Source organism: Urocampus carinirostris, chromosome 10 (assembly GCF_059441175.1).
Source record: "Urocampus carinirostris isolate Australia breed hairy pipefish chromosome 10, RoL_Ucar_1.0, whole genome shotgun sequence".
NCBI lineage: Eukaryota > Metazoa > Chordata > Actinopteri > Syngnathiformes > Syngnathidae > Urocampus > Urocampus carinirostris.
The window spans coordinates 3,032,206-3,052,199 of record NC_142358.1 but is presented as its reverse complement, the minus strand read 5'-3'; the positions used below and the strand labels follow the sequence as shown (position 1 = coordinate 3,052,199).

Below are 19,994 nucleotides of genomic sequence, written 5' to 3'. Positions count from 1 at the left end.
TTTAGGAGGATCATTTTTGATCTGTTAGCATTATTGTGTGTTTTGGAGTAAATTTCACCCGGTGGGAGTCACTGGACGGTGCTGGATAGAATGACTCTATTTTTTGTAGATAATCATCTCATGAGCTGACTAACATGGGGACATAATTGCTTTGTTTTTTTGGAACTTATTTCAGATATGATTGGGAGGTTTCTGTGATTAATATTTAGTATATAGTATATATTGAATGGCAAGAGTCAATCCTATTTCCAAATATATGTGGCATGACGTATTAGTGACTAGGGACATCGTGAAGACACATATTTGTTACGTTAAGGGGCCTTAGAAAAGGTAAAAATGTGTGTAAGTACAAAAATGTTCAAAAACAATATCTTAATCATTTAAATGCATTCGTGCATATTGATTGTTGAAGTTGCACAGAACATTATGCCCATCAAAGATTGTGCTTTTTGAAAGAAATGCCACAAAACAAAGCACATTGGAGATTGTCCAAACAGTTGCAATTGGTAATTCTTGCTCATGATCTCAAATATCCCCAAAAGCTCGACTTTGACCCGGCAGCAACTTTCCCACCTAGTTTTTTTATTTGCTCCCGTTTGGAAACAGTGCAGTTCTTTATAATCTGTGATCCCCGATACAAGCGTCTTTACTGGTATTGGGAGTTTGCACCCTGAGACCTTTTCATCTGCTAGCAATCTCCCGTGAGCCGTCTCAGAAACCACAAGACCGATCCATCAGCTGCGGTCATGTGAATGGAAAACAATACATTCAGGCCTAGATGGAGTCTCAAAAGCTAGCGTTTTAGCCAGTTTGTGCCTCTTTTCAACATCTCTGCAGTTCTGCAGACCTTTATTAAATCTTTTTCAACTGTTCATGTTTGCTGGCACATTCATACTTCAAATATAAGGTGGGTTTGTAAATGCTAGAATGTTATGTCTACATCTAGGGCACATTATGTCCCATTTTTGCTTTTTACTGTATTGCAGGAAAGTGAGAGCCTTTTACACAGTACTAAAGTTGAAATTTTATCTAGAGAGTTAAGACAAGTTTCAAAATGGCAACAAGCAGAAACATCAGAGCTCATGTCAATGCATTTGAAAAAATGACAAAAGGCAAGTGTAAATGCAAGTATTTTTGGCTCAATTATAAATTCAATTATTCATACATTGTAAACTTTGTTTTATCAACGTATTCTCTTGCTTTTTTATTAAATTAAACAATATTTTAACATACAACAACATTACCTGTTTTACATGTTATTTCACTTTAAACTGCAAGAGGGCGCTGTAGGCAAGTGTAAATTTCAAGATTGGTGGTAACTTCAAAAAACACACTCAAGGGCAAAAATCATATGTTAAATTTCTCTTACCTGATATGAATTGTGTGCTGCAAACGCCGAGCATTTTTGATGAGCGCCTTGGTCCAATCTTTTTGCTTTGAGGCATTTAACCACAACTTTAATATTTTTCTATAATCACGAGTGTCTGCTGGGATCCTGTAAAACTTCAGTTTACCATCACTAATGTTTTATCTCTGATTCTGTCACACACAAAATGACAACAACTAGCACAACATGACAACAACTGGCAGCTTTGACAGCGTTTTCTTCGGACCAGCGCAAATATTGTTTTGCCTCAAGGCTAAGCACCGCCCAGCGGATATGTCATAATGTTTACAAACAAATAAAAGAGTCCATAAATAGTCTGGAAAATAAGGCATTTGCTTTTTGTTCAACTTTTGAACAGGTCGACCTGATGAGTCTTTTCCACAAGGGGCACCATACTTCCTTGTCATTATTGTTTTTAAATTAGTTTTTCTTAGTCATCGCAAGACAGAGTAAAGTAATCCAATGCATTTGGAGAAAGATGAAGATGCAGGTTTGAAGCAGGATGGGACAGCATTCCGTCCAACTCCCTCCACCCGTCCATCCCCAAATCCAATCATATCCGCTGCTTTTTGAGGACTAAAACCCAGGATCAAACGCAATATTAGTTTCTTTAATAGTTTCTTTAAAGTGAAAAAGGCAAACCGGGTAACGCTCAGCCTCGAGCGCTCCGCCCACGCCAAGGTCGAAGAAACGCACGGCGGGGGATTACCGGACGGGGGATGTCGGCTGCCCAACAGGAAATGAGAGGTGTCTACATAAAGCCACTTTAAATGAGTCCGGCACAAGGAAAAAAAATAGAGTGAAAGATGTATTCTTGCTGCGTGGCCTTTACAGGTCGTTGAAATGGATCTTATTGTGAGACAGCTGCGTTATTGAATGTCCCTTTTTGGACAGCTGGGAGGTCAACCAGACACTTCCTGAATGTAATTGGAAAATCTGATGTTTAAAGGTTTAAGGTGAGCATCAATCGTGGTCTTTTTTTTTTTTTTTTTTTTTTAATCCAATTGTTGGGAAAGGGTGTTGGACCCAAACATAGGAAGCAGGAAAAGCCGTGGTGAAGGTGCTCAAAAACTATAAAATTAAATCACAAAATAATCATCTAAGTAACAAACAGTCCAAAACAACAATAAAACTGTCAGAACCAGAAAAAAGAATCTAACCTCTGAAAGAAGGATGGACTGCAAAAGGCGAAGTTGATCTTGATGGTGGAAAAATGTTGGTGAAAAATGCCGACCCTGAGTGCTGTCCAAAATGTTCTTATGGGTTCTTAAGGGTGAGGCCAATTAGGGACAGGTGTGTGGTGAATGGACACACCTGTCCCAATTAAGAGCGGATAAGGCGCCCTCTGGTGGATGAAGGCGCGCTAGACTCTTACATAGCCTACCCCTCAAGGATCAGATAACAGACGGGCCACCCCCCCAAAAAAAGAAAATTAAATTACGGAAGCTGTCAAAACACGATGCGGAAGAGGTTGGAGACTCTCCTTGCAGCCGGGGCAGGGAGCCAAAGCGGCCGGGAACTGTCCTCGCTGCCGGGACAGGGAGTCAAAGCAGCCGGGGCATCTCCTCACAGCCAGGCAGCAAGCCAAAGTGGCCAGGTCCCCCCTCGCAGCCGGGGCAAGGAGCAGAAGCACTAGGGACTCTCCTCGCAGGCGAGGCAGGGAGCCGAAGCGGCCTGGGACTCTCCTTGCTGCTGGGGCGCTTTGCGCTCGGTCCTTTCAGGGTCCGGTATTTTTTTTATTTTCCACCTTTGTTTTCTACCATCACCTTTTTCAGTCCATCCTGTTTGTTTTTGCCCATTTGTTTGTTACTTTGTTGATGATTTTGTAATCAAATGCCATCTATTTTTGAGCACCTTGTCTTTTCCTGCTTCATATGTTTGTGTCCACTGCAAAACCACAACACCAGTCCTAAAAAATTATTTCACGTCACTCGAATGCATTTTGAAAGAATAGCATTTAAATTGAACAGCATCGACTCAGAATTGTAATGTTGTGTTTTCAGTCGAATGAAAAGTACTTGAATTTTGCTTGAAGTGCCTGTAAATGCTTGAAATTGTTTCAGTTTCTCAACAAGTCTGCTTGAAAATGAATGTACGTCTTCTTCCCTTGTGATTAACGTCAGCTTTCATTTGTTTGTATGGCATTGGCCTATGAGTGGAGCTCTAGAGGACAGGTCCCTGCCTCACCTAAACACTGCACTATGCAATGTGTATTATACCTATGAATTATGGGCATTTATCATGGGCCTTGCAAAAAATACAGGTCGCGTTTCAGTGGTTAATTGTAACAAAAATACATTTCTTTTGTGTGTTTGTTCATTTAGTTCAAATTCTCTGTGCTCTGTATTTTTGTATTTATCCTGTTATGGGTCCCAAGACGGGCAATAATGCTAAATGAAGAAGCAAAAACTCGATAACCATGAAACAGAGCTTGTGCTTATCAAGTCGAATCAAGTCATGTTTATTTGTGTAGCCCTTTAAACACAATAGGTCTCAAAGGCTGCACAGACCACCATTACACCACGATTTGTTAACCTAACTAAAAAATAAGGCCTTGGGAATCTTTTAAGGGTTTGAATATCTTTTAAGGATTTATATTCAGTTTCATTTTATACCACTGTTGCCATCTCTTCCCCTTTATACATCCTACTGCTATTTCAATTGATCAGCTCAAGTCACGTAACTAAAAAAGGTAGAGACGCTCCCCTACTTACGAACGAGATACGTTCGTGACGATCGTCTGTAAATTTAATTTGTTCATAAGTTGCTTCATGAAATGAAATGAAATGAAATGATCTGCATTTATATAGCGCTTTTCAAGTCAATGACTTCCCAAAGCGCTTTACAATGTGCTCCACATTTCCCAATAGCGGCCTTGCAGCCATGTAAGGCGCTAACCTGCTTATTGGGGGTATTAGGGGTTCAGTGTCTTACCCAAGGACACTTCGACATGTAACACGGACGAGCCAGGATTCGAACTGGGATCCCTTGATCCCAAGACGAGCGCTCTACCTGCTGAGCTACTGCCGCTTCAATGCTATATTTTGTATGGAATGTATGTTTAAGGTGTATATACACGGATGTTTAAGGCTTGTATAAGTAACCTGTATTGTTTTGTGCTGAAAAATAAACATTTAATAAAAGAACACGTTTTATAAAAAATGAAACGGCTCGCCTCTTCTTTACAGTTTGCACCAACCATATTGAATGGATGCACACTGTATTAAACAATAAAAGTGTCAAGTTCTTAGCGCGCTGGAGATACAGTACAGTTTGTTTACACACAAACTCGGATGGTGACAGGAAGAGGAAGCCAGAAGCACTACAGCACTGTCCTCTACTCGGAAAAGGGTGCACAAACACAATATCTAACTTACAGCAATATCCAGATATCTCGAAAAAAATGTTTGTATGTACCGTTGTTCGTAACTCGAATGTTCCTAAGTAGGGGGGCGTCTGTAATTAAAATGTAATCTTTTCTTTCACGGTTCATGAACTCCTTAATCGACAGGGTTGTCGGGGCGCCACCTTTTGGGGTGAGTATTGGGCAAGTACAGCCTGGTGGTGAACATTCCTCTCCAGGCCTGTATTTTGCATCGGGGTTTGCTCCTCCACATAAAACAGATAGTAATGGTTTCCATGGTTACCAGTGGCTGGATCTGACTCAGATACAGCACCCTCTTCATCCGGACGCTGTTGATTTTCCGTGTGAAGCGCCATCATAACAGGGAGTAGCGTGTGATAATACTGATCTTTCACATGTACATTTATTTGGAATGTTGTTACTTTTATACAAATAAGTGGTACTTAGTACAAGAGTGGGAAATTATTTGGAGTCGCAGGTTGCATTGAGTTAAGAAATGTGGCCAAGGGGCCCATCCTGGAGACCTTTGCATTCATGAATAAATATACATCCAGACATCTACATCTTATATTTTTCTATATTTGTTTTTGAATATATTTAGTTTCATCAAATTGTGTTCTAAACATTCACAATTTATAGAAAGAAAAAAAAACACACATTGGGCCCTGTTCTAGCACTTCATTTGATATTTAGTTTTGTTGAATTACAGTTTTTTTTGTAGTATCACTTTAATGTTATTGTTTTTATTTTTTCTTAGTATTACTGTAGTATTGGTGTAGTTGTATTTTTGTAGAACTTTTGTTGGGATATTTCTTTCGGAATATTGTTTAATTATAATATTAACATAATGGTATTGTTTTAGTATTTCTGTGGTATATAGGTAGTATTTCCATGGGAGTACTTTGTTGTATTTTTGTAGTTTTATTTTCATATCATAGCTTTACTGTACTAGTATTTTTTTTGTATGTCTATGGTATATATATTGTTTATTTTCTCAATGATAGCAAATAATAGTTTCAAGCACTGAATTTGATATTTAGTTTTTGGAGTAATTTTCTAGTATTTATGTAACATTTCTGTAGCAGTATTTTTGTTGTGGACAAACGGACAAGTTGGCACAAAAAAAGTTTTTTATCAATAGTACTATCAATACACTTTTATATATATTTGAACATTTTCATTTGGCGGGCCGGGTAAGAAAGTCTGGGGGGCTCCATGTCATTTTCATCTTTTTACCTGTGGTACTCAGGTTTCGGAATACATTAGCATTGTCATGTCCTGCATGGTCGCCATGACACCCAGCTGGTCTCGCCCCTTCACACCGGCTGACACAGATTGACTTAATTGCGTGTGGGATTCTTAAGGGCTCGTTTTGGGACTGCCCGTTGCCAGACCATTGCTTCACTATGAGGAAAACCTGTTCATGCCTGTTTGTTCTGAGTAAATGCCTTGTTTGTAATTTTGATTGCCTTTAAGCCTGTTTTGCTTTGTCTTTGGTCCCTGTGTGTTGGACAACTTTTATTTTCCAATTAAAGTGACAGATCATTTACGCTTTTGAGTTCACACTTCCTGCCTCCTGGTCCGTTTTGTGACAGAATGGTCTGGCCAGACCCTGTGAACTCAGCGAATGATCCCAACACAATTTGGGGAAAGTTGGAGGACGCTGTTTGGATATCGCTCAGTGAGGTCGCCTTTCCTGTCCACTCGAACCACGGCCCGCCCGTCGTGGCAATTGCTGTGCCTCGGGTAGGGTTTCCTGAGGGACTTGGCGCCGAGCTGTCTGAGGTCCCCGTCGACATCAACGCCAGCCTGTCCGTCAGTCCGCCTGCCTTCCCCCCGGTCTTGAGGTCCGTCCTTCCGCCTGTCTCGACGTCCGCCCATCTGCCTGCCTTCCCACCAGTCTCGAGATCCGTCCGTCCGCCTGTCCCGATATCCGCATGCCATGCCTGCTTGTCGACCCGTCTGCCTGCCTGAATCACCAGTCCGCACATCTGATTTTTCTGCTCCCCACTCCGACTCCCTTGCTTGCCAGTCCGACTCCCTTGCTTGCGAGTCCGACTCCCTTGCTTGCCAGTCCGACTCCCTTGCTTGCGAGTCCGACTCCCTTGCTTGCGAGTCCGACTCCCTTGCTTGCCAGTCCGACTCCCTTGCCGATCGCCAGTCCGGCTCCCTTGCCGATCGCCAGTCCGGCTCCCTTGCCGATCGCCAGTCCGGATCCCTTGCCGATCGCCAGTCCGGATCCCTTGCCGATCGCCAGTCCGGCTCCCTTGACGATCGCCTGTCCGACTCCCTTGACGATCGCCTGTCCGACTCCCTTGACGATCGCCTGTCCGACTCCCCTGCCGATCGCCTGTCCGACTCCCGTGCCGATCGCCTGTCCGACTCCCGTGCCGATCGCCTGTCCGACCCCCCCTGGCGATCGCCAGTCCGACTCGTTCGCCGACGACCGCACCTGCCTCTCTCCATTCCTGCTTTTTCGGAGGAGGGAGCGGGGTTGTCCTCATCGGGAGCCCCGTGATAGCATCGTTGCAAGCTTTGGATCTGTAATGAAAAAACACAGTAAAAAAAATACAAAATTGTTCTGCCGACTCATAGTTCTAAATGTCTATTGGTCACGTCCTTGAGAATTAGTACCAATTTGTGTGCTTTTTTTTGTATTTCTTGCGTTTCATGGTTATTATGCTTTTGCTTCTCTCTTGACTATCATAATTGTATTGGTGACACTCAAAGTCTTTTCAAAGCACTTGAGATTCTGAATGAAGGGAAAGGCATTGTGTGAAGAAGTTTAACCAATAGGAGGTTTATATTTTCATTTGTTGTCCTGTATTGATTGCAGTGATGCTAAAGGTAGAAGCAATAACCCAATAATCATAGAAAGGAATCTTGCAGTGATCAAGAAATATGAAAAAGACACACAAATCGCTATCCTCACTAAGTTGCATGGCCGTTAACAATCAGTCTTCGTGACTATTATGATTATTTTTTTGGTTCTTTAGCATCACTGCAAGCCCTATAGCTAATAAACATAGTACAATTAAGAAAGTATTATAGCCCAAATTCACAAGGCCACTACAAAGCACACAATATTCTGAACTGATTGAAGAGTTTTGTGTTCCTTCTTTGAATTTCTTTATAATCATGAACTTTGTTTACATGGTTATCACGTTTTTACTTCTCCCTTTTAAAATCAATGCTATTTTAAGGACCCATAGCTTAAAAATCAGTGCAAAAATACATTCTTGTATTGCTGACTTACTGTAGTAAGTCTTCGCGAAGCACATGCGATTCTGAACTTAACAAAGAAAGAGTAAAGCATTGTGGGAGGTCATTCAACCAATAGCATGTTGGCATTTTCATGATTGCGAGGGTAATGAAGCATGTGCTGTCTTTGTTTTCTTGAAAATCAGTTTCCTTTCCATGGTAACCATGTATTTGCTTCCTTTTTTGTCATCAGTATTGTATCAGGTATGCACTTTTTGCGTCTTTTATGAAGCATACGTGTTTCTCAACTGAATTAAAAGAAAGAAAGGCATTCTGGGAAGGATTTCAGCCATTAGTATATCAGCATTTTAATGATGCCATGACACAAACCAAAAGCAGGCTAATTTCTTATATGATGTCGACCAAAAAATTACTCAGAGGTGTAACTTTTTGGCTTGGGTTTTTGGGCACATGAAACAATTTGTTGTTGATGCTGTATAGTGGGGTAAATGGTGCAAAGTGGGGCAGAAAACTTCTTATTCCAAACCATAAACTAAAATTGTCACAAGACATGGTATCTCAGGGTCTACTCAGGGTTTGTACGGGTGCTTGAAATCCTTGAAAATGTTTGAATTTTATTGTTTTTTTTTCAAGGACAGGAAAATTCTTGTATATTCGGTGACGTGCTTGAAAATGCTTGTATCTGTTGCAATTGCGATGTTTCTTGGCAGTCAGACTCCATAAATCACATAATAGATTAAGAAAGAATATGAATATGCTGGGCGGCTCAGAGGTTAGCGCGTCTGCTCCACCATTCTGAGGTCATGGGATCAAATCCAGCTAGCAGCCTTCCTGTGCAGAGTTTGCAAGTTCTCCCCTTGCTTGCGTGGGTTTACTCCCACATTCCAAAAATATGAATGTCAGGTTAATTGGACAGTTCAAATTGTCCCTAGGTGTGAATGAGGGAGTGAGTTGTCTGTCTCTGTGTGCCCTGCGACTGGCTGGCAATCAGTTCAGGGTGTCCCCTGCTCACTGCCCGAAGATTGCTGGACAACCGCGACCTTACTGAGGATAAGCGGTGCAGATAATGGATAGATGGATGGATAAAAAACTGCATTAAAATGATAACGACACCCCTGCTCTGGTGGCCTTTCATTGTGGCGTTGTCAAGTAAAGGGTAACTGTCCCCTACTGGTAGCACCTAAGAAACCCGCTCTATTTAGGAAAACGGGTCCCAAAGGGTTCCTTAGATTTTTTTAATGATGTCTTATCAATAATAATAAAATATTAGGCACCACATTATTTAGTAATGAATAATTACATACGTTTTGTGGGGGGAAAACATTAAAAGGTAAATTAAAAAAATTCCCTGATGTACACAAAAGTCTCAGGTGGAGACTGATATATTATCTCTGTCAGGTTCTGGATGGTTGCCGTGGCGCCCAGCTGGCACCGCCCCTTGACACCGGCTGACTGGCATTTTCTGATTACTCCTGTGGGTACTTAAACATGCCCTCTTGAACTGTGCTTGGCCAGATCGTTGTTGAAAACTTGTTTATGCTTGATTATACTTGTTGTGCTTGTTGGACTTTGTTGCACTTCAGTGTAACATTCTGAGAGATTCTTGCAAGTTCTGTTTAATTCTGGAAATGCCTAGTTTGTAGTTTTGCCTGTGTTTGACCCTTTTTGTTTTTTGGTCTGGTCCGTTTGTGTTTTGGACAACATTTCTTTCTCAAAGTGTGAGGACGTCTACGCAAATGAGTTCCTACTTCCTGCCTCCCGTTCCGTTCCGTGACAATCGGTTATCATAACATTAGTTCCTCGATCAAGCATGTCTGTTTGTGATTGAGAGAGATCACATAAAGCACGCTAAAGTGGAAGGCTGAGTGTTAAGCTGTTACCATAGCATTAGTTTGTCAATCTGGCTCTGAAGCGGGAGTGCCCACACTTAGCAATTTGCCAGCTCTGTTGAAATTTCTATGCACTTTTTGTTTTAAGTTAGTTTAAGTCATGTTGGTTGTCTTGACAATATTAATTATTTAATTATTGTAAAAAAATCAGGGAGCTATTTAAGTTTTTATGTACTTTTACACAAGTTGCTGCTAAGCCTAAGTTTAGTTCCTGCACTGCTAGTTTTTGGTCTAAGTGAAAGATTAGTCTTCTTAGTTGTATTGAAATTCTAATTGAATTACTGTAAACTGTTTCAGAGAGCTACTAAAACGATCAAAGTCAACATGATAACTGAAATACCTTGAAGTCAAGTGTACATAAAATGAGCAGTACATTGTCAAAACATTTAACAGTACGAAAATAAAATCAATTACTTCCTCTGCAACAACTTTTTTGGAACCAATGTCTGGAACATCTAAAATGAAAACTATACATAACCATGATATTGCACTTAACCGAGATATTGCACTCAAAGTTCCCTCTAAGCTTCCACAGGTCTGAGGTTCGCACAAAGTCTGTGATCATCACTTTGAATGATTGTGAGCAACATCAATCCGATTTGTGGCAACCAAATTATTGTAAAACATCAAATCAAATTCTATTTTGCTGAGTTTCCGGCAATGCTAAATTGTCATGAACCAGAACAGACTCTCGGATCCAATAGCGTTAGTTTCAGTTTTTATTAGAAAGGAAGACGTAAGGTGCAGCGTAGCGGGTAAGTCGATGGCCAGGGCGGGAGAGTAGGTCGCAAAACTTGTAACGGAAATAGGTCAAACAACGAGAGGCAGGCATGAATCAGGCAAGAGAAGTCGTGGGTACCTTGTAATCTGGAGTCACACTCAGAGATACGAGGAGTACACTCGAACGTCCATCTCTGGACGCTGACAGCTTAAGTGGGGAACACCATCCAATCAGGAAGCGCGCTCCAGCGCACCAAACGATTACCCCAGGTGGCTCCACTTAGGCAATCACGACATAAATTCGTTTTCACATCTTAATTAATTCACTAATGTACAATTGGAAAGGTTGTATGACCCGCAAATGCGGTTGTTTTTGCAACAACTTTTACATGAGATGACCACTTTTGAAAAAAAATGTATTGTTACGTAATACTTACATTTTTGGTGATTTTATTTTTTGGTTGTTTGCACAATCTAGAACTGTATTTAATCACACTTTTTAGCAGAAGTACAATGTTGGCAACATGATTCTCCCATCTCATCTAATTAGCTACACCGCTTATCCTCAGTAGGGTAGCGAGGGTGCTGGAGCCCATCCCAGCAATCATCGGGCAGTGGGCAGGGGACACCCTGAACTGGTTGCCAGCCAATCACAGGGCACATTCACACCTAGGGACAATTTGAACCGGCCAATCCTCCTGAAATGCCTGTCTTTGGAATGTGGGAGGAAACCGGAGTGCCCGGAGGAAACCCACGCAAGCTCGGGAGAACAGGAAGTCCGGTAGCTGGATTTGAACCCACACAGGAGGTTCCCAAGACCTTAGAACTGCTAACCACTGCACCGCCGTGCTGCCCGGCAACATGATTGACTTTGGAAATTTAAATACAACACAACAGCAACCAAAGAGAAACCAAAAACCTATATTTTCAATTTCTTTCCCTATTTTCTCATTTTGCTTTCCCCCCCAAAACGTTTTGCATTTCTTTTTGCTTTTCCCACTTTTTCTTACTTATTGCTGCTTCGTCTTTTCTCTTTTTCCCCCTTTTTCTTTTGTTTTCTTCTTTTGTTTCTTTTTTCTTAGATTTTTAATTTTTTTTTTTTTTCCTTCTTTGCTTTTGCGCATAAAGTTACACAACAATGGTTAATACAAGGATTAAAGCACCAAAATCAATCTGAAGAGGCATTTGGAATCCGATACAGCTTGCTCTTTTTCGTGAACCCAACTGAAAGAGACGGTTCTCCAAAAATGTATTGACTTTACTTCGTGCAACTTTATCATTGCATTTAAAAGCTACTGCCAAGAGAACCTGTTTGCACTGTCTATTTAGCTGAAATTGCAACTGAATTTGTATTTTCGTGCCTTGGTTTTTATGCGCTGGACATATTTTCTTGTACGAGGCCCTGGCAAGTGCGCAACTGCGCATGCACGCAGTTTATACAGAACATCGATTGCCCTTCTGATTCCCGTTTCTCCACCCCGCTAGTCCAAAATCATCTCTTATGTCTTTTGATTTCGGAACGCAGTGTGACTGAAATAATAAACCTGAGACTGGATGTTAATACATCACCAGCAGCGAATTAGCTCGCCTAATTTGTTTGCAACAATAGACGGGGGGAAAGTGAGGGAACCAAATTAAAGGGGCACCGCATTCCATAGTACGTCCAATTGAAGAATGCAAACGAAAATTGGCCTGGTGCCGAGGCGAAGGTCCGCTCGTTCCCACGTCGGTGTGTCGCAGGTCTCCAGCACCGGCCGGCATCGCTTCGCGCTCATCGTTGGCGTTGATCCGTAGACGGCAGTTGAGAAAATACGGCTGTCGGAGCCGCCACCCTGAGGGATTTGGGCGTAATCTGGCAGTTGTCCGCCATGATTGAAAACAAACTCATCTGTCGTCGTTATCTGAGCTCTTGATGATTGATGTCAAGCAGTCGATGACTTGGAAAAATGCGAATATGATGATTGAGCGTAAAAAAGGAAAATTATCATTGCAATTGCACAGTCAATATGAATACTGAATATTGGCAAGTTTTCAAACACCATAATATAATATATATATATATATATATATATATATATATATATATAATCTGTGATTGGCTGGCAACCAGTTCAGGGTGTCCCCTGCCCACTGCCCGGAGATGGCTGGGATGGGCTCTAGCCCCCCCGCGACCCTAATAAGGATAAGCGGTACAGCTGATGAGATGATGATATATATATATATATATATATATATATTACAGGCAGCACGGCGCAGTGGTTTGCGTGTGTTCGCGCAGTTCTGGGGTCATGAGATTTAACCTTCCTGTGTGGAGTTTACATGTTCTCCCCGTACTTGCGTGGGTTTCCTCCGGGCACTCCGGTTTTCTCCCAATTTACAAAAACAAGCATGCCAGGTTAATTGGCTGGTCCAAATTGTCCCTAGGTGTGAATGAGCGAGTGAATTGTCTGTCTCTGTGTTCCCTGCGAGTGGCCATGCGGTATATATATATATATATATATATATATATATATATATATACGTATTTATAATGCAGTATATCCAGGATAAACTGTATCTTTTTTTACTATTTGTAATCCAACGTTATACTTGCTACTCAAAAAGTATACTTCTTAATCTTACTGACTCTTTTTTTTGTTTTGTTGTTTACTTCTCTAGTAAAAATTAAAAAAAAAAGCTCCCTTATCCTCTGTGACTCAAGTCACTACTATTCAATTTCGGCCAGGGTTGTCAAACATAAGCTGCCAATGGTTTCCTTTTCTCCCTCTCTTTTTACTCTTTTTCTTGATTCCTCTGTATTCTCTCTCTTTCTCCTTTTTTTCTTTATTTCTATCTTTCTTACGTTCGTTATCTCTCATTCTCTTTTTCTTTTTTCTCTCTCCCTATCTTTATTTAATTATTTTTCTCTCTGCTATCGTTCTATATATGTCTTTCCGTCTTCTTTTCTCTCTCTATCTCTCTGTTGCTCTTTATCTGCCTCTTATACTCTCTCATTTTATCTTTCTCAGTCTTCTATTTTTCTGTCTCTCTCCCCCTCATATCTCTCTTGTTCTCTCTTGTTCTCTGTTTCATTCTCTCTCTCTCTCTCTCTCTCTCTCTCTCTCTCTCTCGATTTCGTTTGTTCTGTCTCTCGATCTTGCTTGTGCTCTCTTTCTATGTCTCTCTCTATCTCTATCTCGTTCTCTCTTTTTAATCTAACAGTCCGGCCCCGTGAGATTTTTTTTTTCCTACCATGTGTCCCTTGAGCAAAAATGTGTTTGACACTCCTGGTTTAGGCAGTCAAAAAGTATCCTCACTGTCACCAGCCTGCAAAGTAACTAAGTGCAGGACAAGAAAAGAGAACAAAATCCACTTTCCGCTCCATGACCTAATCCCTTCACTGTGATTGGTGGTTCTTATTGTCCCTCACACAAAAAGTATTAGACTCCCAAACAAATGTTGCCATTATTGCAGTGGTCAAACGTAAATCCCAGTTTGATTCCTGAGGGCAGATTCATGTGCAGGGGCGGACCGTGACGTAAACAAAGTGCTTCTTCGGAGGGTCAAAGTGCTCTCTGCTATTTAAATCTCCAGGAGAGTAGTTCAATACTTTTCTCTGTGTCAACATGGCTGACATTTTTGCGTGTCTGGCTGACATTTTCTTTTGTGAGGTGTGCTAAATACATTCTGCTAAATGTCAACGACCTACAAAAGTGTCAAAAGATTTTGGAAAAGTCAGTTGTATAAAGAGGCAATTTTGTACGGTCTGAAAATTGCTGTATAGCGGGGTGTAGACCACCTGAGCAAATTATCTAATGCATTCAGAAACCCGTAATCCCGGGTAAAAACATTAAAATAACAAAATAGTACATAGTACTTATGTGTAACATAAATGTGTATGTTTAAGTAATACCATTAAAGGGAATTTGCCAAAAGGTTGGGGATAGAAACATGTAGTATTAGCTCTAAGCCCTTAATAATATACGTGCATATGATAACATGCAATTGTAAAGAAATAGAAAGGTAAAGAAATATACAATATTATTCACCTTCAGTGTGATGTGACTTGAGCTGGGTGGATGTAGAGGATGGGACAAAATGGCAGATCAAACTTAAACTGTTTTTAAAATGTTCCACCTGTGAGAATTTTCACGCCAATAGATATTATTTCTGAATCACTGCCCGATTTTCAATAATACTTCCTATTGTGAATTGGTTACAGCTATAATTTTGATGAAGGTAACAATTTGTGTGCTTTCTTTGTATTTCTTCATAATCACAAGCTTTGGTTTTCATATTTCTGCTTCTTCCTTTAGCATCATTGTGAACCTTGGGCAACATAGTACATAAATACAATCCATAAAATACCGGATTTTATCCCTTCCTGATTATTGTTATTTGCGTTTTTATCACTCACATAGGTTTCAGATCATTAAACCGATTTTAATGTCACACAGAGACAACCCAAGGAAATACAAAATTTAATTTTGAAATTTTGATTCTATTTATTAGGGCACAGAAAGATTAAAACCTATCTGGCCTGATGTGAAAAAATAGTTGCCCCCTTAACTTAAGAGCAAGTTGGGCCACGTTTCGCAGCGATAATTGAAATCAAACGTTTATGATATTCGGTAATGAGTCATTCACAACTAACCCATACATTATTGCACGTTTAAAACACTTTTGAAAAGAAATGTAGGCCAAAATTCCAGCTCAGCAATGTGAAAGACTCATTACCAATTATCGTTGACGTTTGATTTCTATTATTGCTGCCGAAGGTGGCCTGACTTGCTATTAAGTTCAGGGGACGATTATTATTTCATATAGATAGGTTTTGATAAGATACAATCAACTATTATGATTTTTGCTCTTAATTCCATATTACTTATTATATCAACGTATTTTGTATTTTCTGAGCGCATGGTAACCTCAAGAGATGCTTCTACTAAAAACAATAAATACATGAATAATTCAATGTATCTAATGAATTACTTGGACTGTATATCCAACGATTGTTTGCAATGTGTGCCTTATTTTATTTTCGACCCACGCGGTGTTTTGTTATTTAGGCTACAAGCTAACAGTTAGCTGAGAAAATAACAAAATATTTTGCCAATATGATATGTGATGTGGACTAGATAGCAACAATCATAAAAGTTTAATTTATCTTACCTTTTATGAATTTTTGATGAGTGCCTCAGTCCAACCTTTTTGATTTAATACATCCACAACTCTTATTTTTCCTTAATCAGTGTCCGCTGGGATCCTGTAAAGCTTCATTTTACGATCATTTGAGATTTTTTTTCTGAGATCCTGGCACACAAACACACAACAGAATCACATTTAAACACCAAACTAGCAGAAATGAAAGTTTGATTTCTTTAGTGTTTTGACGAGCATGGAGATTATTCTGCCTCCAGGCTAATCACCTCACGGCCTCCCCACCTCCACCTGATATGTCACAATGCTTACAAACTTACGAAAGGGTCTATACTATGTTGTTAATTTAATGTTTCTATCAAGGTTACCAGGTTTTAGAACTAATGACAATAGATATCTTTTCCCTGATATATGACAATTTCCCTTTGTGATCTTCGTATCAGAACGAAATCATGTTATGTATCAGGGGCTTATCGTACGTGGGCAAAATGATCTCGGGCTAAGTATGAACATCAAAACCCCACAGAAGAAGGCCAGAGCCTGAAATCAAACCCCAGACCTCAGAAGACAATGCCGCTTTTTTGTTTCCAACAAGGGAGTTTCGTTCAAATGACCTTATACCCCAAACAATTTTTCTTAGACCAATCCCCCTTCTGTTTTGCCCATTTCGTCTCTGTAACAATCTATCTCTTCTGTCTCTTTGATAAGTCTTGTGTTTATACAGCTTGAAAACATTGCCGCGATAATCAAGCGTGTTCCACCTCGGTCGTGTTTTCTCGTTTCTGAGCCGACCGCATTTTAATCCTCATATGTTCTTTATTCTCGCGCGTGAACGCTCTCCCCAGCACCTGTTGGCTGAGAAATGAGGCCCTGATTCTTTCAGAAGCCGCTTTGTACTTGGCCCCTGATAGAAAACAGTCGGCGAACGTCACGCTTCGCCCTGTTTCATTCAAGGGGAGGTCAACGGTTCTGAACAGATAGGGGACCTGGGGCCTTGACCCAATCAAAGGGGATTCTACCTTGTTTGATGATGCTGGTCACTGGGGGAATCCAAGTGCAGCACCAGGGAGAGCCTCTCCCGGTGTTAAAGCTGGAGTCTCAAACTCAATTACTTGGGGGTCACTGGAACTAGTTTGTGGATCAGGTTGGGCCATTTCAGGTTTTCTTCAAAATATTCTGATAAAAGAGTTCCACTGATATCAAATATATATTTTTTTTGTTGTTACATTGTATAATATCCGACCACTAAAAGGCACTGTTGTTTAATGCAAATGAAAACCAGTGCCACAGCAGGCAACAAGACGGTGACCTCAGTAGTGATTCCACTGTGTAAAGGAAATACAAATTTCTCGACCAATGATTTTCTCATAGAAATTAAGATCCATATCATACATTATGTATATATATATATATATATATATACAGTGGAACCTTGGTTTTCGAACGCCTCTCAGTTCGAACAAATTGGAGTCCTCTTTTCGTGACCAACTGTTATAGCGTGCGGACGTGCTTCGTTTTGCTTTCGCTTTTAATATAGGTGTACGAAGTGTTTTAGCCCCTAATTATGCCTCAGAAGAAAGTCAGTGCAAGCAGCAAAGTTGCTACAGATGAAAAAAGAAAAGTAGTGCGTACAACTATTGCTGATCTTGCCTGCGCCTTCTGCTGACCACCACAAAGGTAAAAATCCTATTCATAATTCTTTTCTTTATCCTTTTTTTTATTTTTACACGTTCATGTTAGCGTAATCTTTCGTACGGAAGATTACGATAACGCGAACGTACGATTAGCCTGGGTTAGCTTTAAGTTTACGTTAAACATTCAGTAAACATTTAGGGTGTTGGAACGGAGCCCAACATTGAGGGTGCTGGAACGGAGCCCCCTTTCCAATTAACCGCTCACCACTTGTTGTGGAGACCCGGGTGCTAAATGACTTGTAAACGACCTGATTTTTTTATTCTTACATGTTCATGTTAGCGTAATCTTTTGTACGGAAGATTACGATAACGAGAACGTACGATCAGCCTGGGTTGGCTTTAAGTTTACGTTAAACATTCAAGGTAAACATTCAGGGTGTTGGAACGGATTAAAACGATTTACATTATTTTTAATGGGTAAAATGATTTCGGTGATCGAACAAATCGGTTTTCGAACAGGGTTCTGGAACGGATTATGGTCGAGAACCGAGGTTCCACTGTATATATATATATATATATATATCTCATCTCATCTCATTAGCCATACCGCTTATCCTCATTAGGGTCGCGGGGGGGCTGGAGCCCATCCCAGCCATCTCCGGGCAGTGGGCAGGGGACACCCTGAACTGGTTGCCAGCCAATCGCAGGGCATATACGGTATATTTAAATAAATGTTGTTGTTTTTTTTTTTTACTGAATGAGTGATTTTTGTACTGCTAGGAGGCACTAAATATTACACACCGTCCCTTTCTTTCTTTCCTTCCTTCTTTTTTACCATCCTTCTTTCTTTCCTTCTTTTTTCTTTGCAAAAGGCTGGGAAAAAATTGGGAAGAAAAATAATACTTTATGGTCACTTTGAGTTTCTGTAGTTTGAATCCTTTCTTGTGCTTTTTTGCTCTCGACATTTAGTGCTCGAATCAAACTCACTGGCGCTTTAATTTTCATATAAAGGTGGAGGGTTCAAACTAGCATCCTGGGTGCTGCAAGTTTGAGACCCCTGCCTGAAAGGCATGTGGAAGGCGCTCATGCCTTTGTTCGATTTCTTAGCGCCGTTTGAGTCACTTCTGGGATGACGGCCAAGACACCGAATTCAGCGCGGTGGTCTTAGTTTTAGGGAGAAGGGGTGCAGCGCTAAGACTCATGGCCCCTAATTTCAGGAAAGAAGGTGCTGAAAGAGGAGCTAAATAAACAAGGCAGTGGCAATAAACAGTGGAGTGGCGGGAGACGGTGGCCAGCACACAAAGGAGATGGTAGTGATGTTTTTCCAGGACTGGTGCGGCCAGAAGAGGGTCATTAACCCTTTCGCTGGGCTTAAAAAAGCAGCTTTTTTCCTGATAGAGAGGTCATGGAATTATGTTGCACGGAAAGCCCTTTGACGCTGAACTCCGGTTCTAGCAAATAAAGAAGAAGAAAGGGATAGAAAAGAAAAGAAAAACGAGAAGTAGGAAGTAGGGTTAAGTTGACTCAGTCAACGACATAAAACATTTTTTTACTAGAAAATTACAATACCGAGGTATTTTCAAAACAGGTCCCCGGGCAACCCAGCTGTCCTCAGTGGGGACCAGAATGGAGACCCCTGGTATAGGATGGTATAAGGGCGTAGCCACCCCAAATTGCTCCCGCCACATCCCTTCATCCCTGGAAGAATATTTGGTTCATAAATTCAAACGCATAGATTAGGTGCATTATTTTTAAGCAAAATCAAGAAGCTAGATCTGTAATGAATAAATAATTGAATCCTAAATACACTAGTTATGAAAGGCAATGACCCAGCAAACAAGTCACTCCCACAAAGCATGGTAAACCAGACAGACGAGAGTTTAATGCAAAAACAACCTGCTCGTCATCTTATTACACTAAAAATGACTGGTGTTGTTCCAACGCTGTACTTTTTTAAGATACTGTACCGGTGAGTAAACAGAGCAAATCACTGATGTGCATTCTAAATTCAGTTCAATTTAATACTCTTATATGTGATTAGTTATATTACATTATTAATTTATCTGTACTGCTGCTTTTGTGACTGCTGGTTACTCTTTGATGCTTTAAAGGATGTTATTGCATACCTGTCAACCTCAGCCAAGTACTCCCTTTATTAATTAGCACAATTTCCTTATTAAGACATTATTTCGTTGTTGACTCATTGTTTTTGTCCTGTTTTTATTTTTATGTTCGAAATAAAGTTTTCATTCATTCATTCAAGGAACGCGGCACTTATTTATTGACAGCAAGACGGACTATGTAGGAAAAAAAGGAGGGTTTTTTTACACAATATATTTTCACACTATAAAATCATAATTTTTTTTATAAAATATGATGAAAACCTATAAGTTGACAGGTATTTCAATGTAACGAGCAACCTATTAGTGATGGTTCTTTTTAGAGAACCGTCTCTTTCTGCTCAGCTCCCAAACAGCTCTTCAGATCTTTTTTGTTGCTTTAACCAATATATTACCAGTGATACTGTAGCATCCTGCATAAAATTTAGAAAATGTATCATGTATTATATTATGCTATTTTTTTTCACTCTACATTGAACTTAACTAATTTAAACTTTATACTTATCAACTTTAAAGTCA

The 19,994-nt window shown here is 40.4% G+C and overlaps 2 protein-coding genes and 1 long non-coding RNA gene across 3 annotated transcripts in view; 1 reads left to right on the top strand and 2 right to left on the bottom strand.

Moving 5' to 3' along the window:
* LOC148357498 (uncharacterized) overlaps positions 1-2,617 on the bottom strand; it is a 28,545-nt gene extending 25,928 nt beyond the window's left edge. The window contains exon 1 of the long non-coding RNA XR_015851508.1: positions 2,548-2,617. This is a non-coding gene — a long non-coding RNA (uncharacterized LOC148357498). The remainder of the gene's footprint in view (positions 1-2,547) is intronic.
* The window catches only part of LOC148357495 (protocadherin-16-like), a 187,571-nt gene that overhangs the window by 60,708 nt on the left and 106,869 nt on the right, over positions 1-19,994 (top strand). The window lies entirely within an intron of this gene.
* LOC148357497 (uncharacterized) lies at positions 5,968-18,245 on the bottom strand. The gene is made up of 2 exons (XM_088345482.1): positions 18,157-18,245; positions 5,968-7,292 (listed from the first exon to the last, which is right to left on the bottom strand). Exon 2 carries the CDS (start codon positions 7,253-7,255, stop codon positions 6,281-6,283), a length of 975 nt encoding a protein of 324 aa, XP_088201608.1. The 5' UTR covers positions 7,256-7,292; positions 18,157-18,245; the 3' UTR covers positions 5,968-6,280.

What these genes read in the sequence shown, in the direction of transcription:
- LOC148357497 (XM_088345482.1), bottom strand. Translation starts at nt 7,255, where the DNA reads ATGAGGACAACCCCGCTCCCTCCTCCGAAAAAGCAGGAATGGAGAGAG.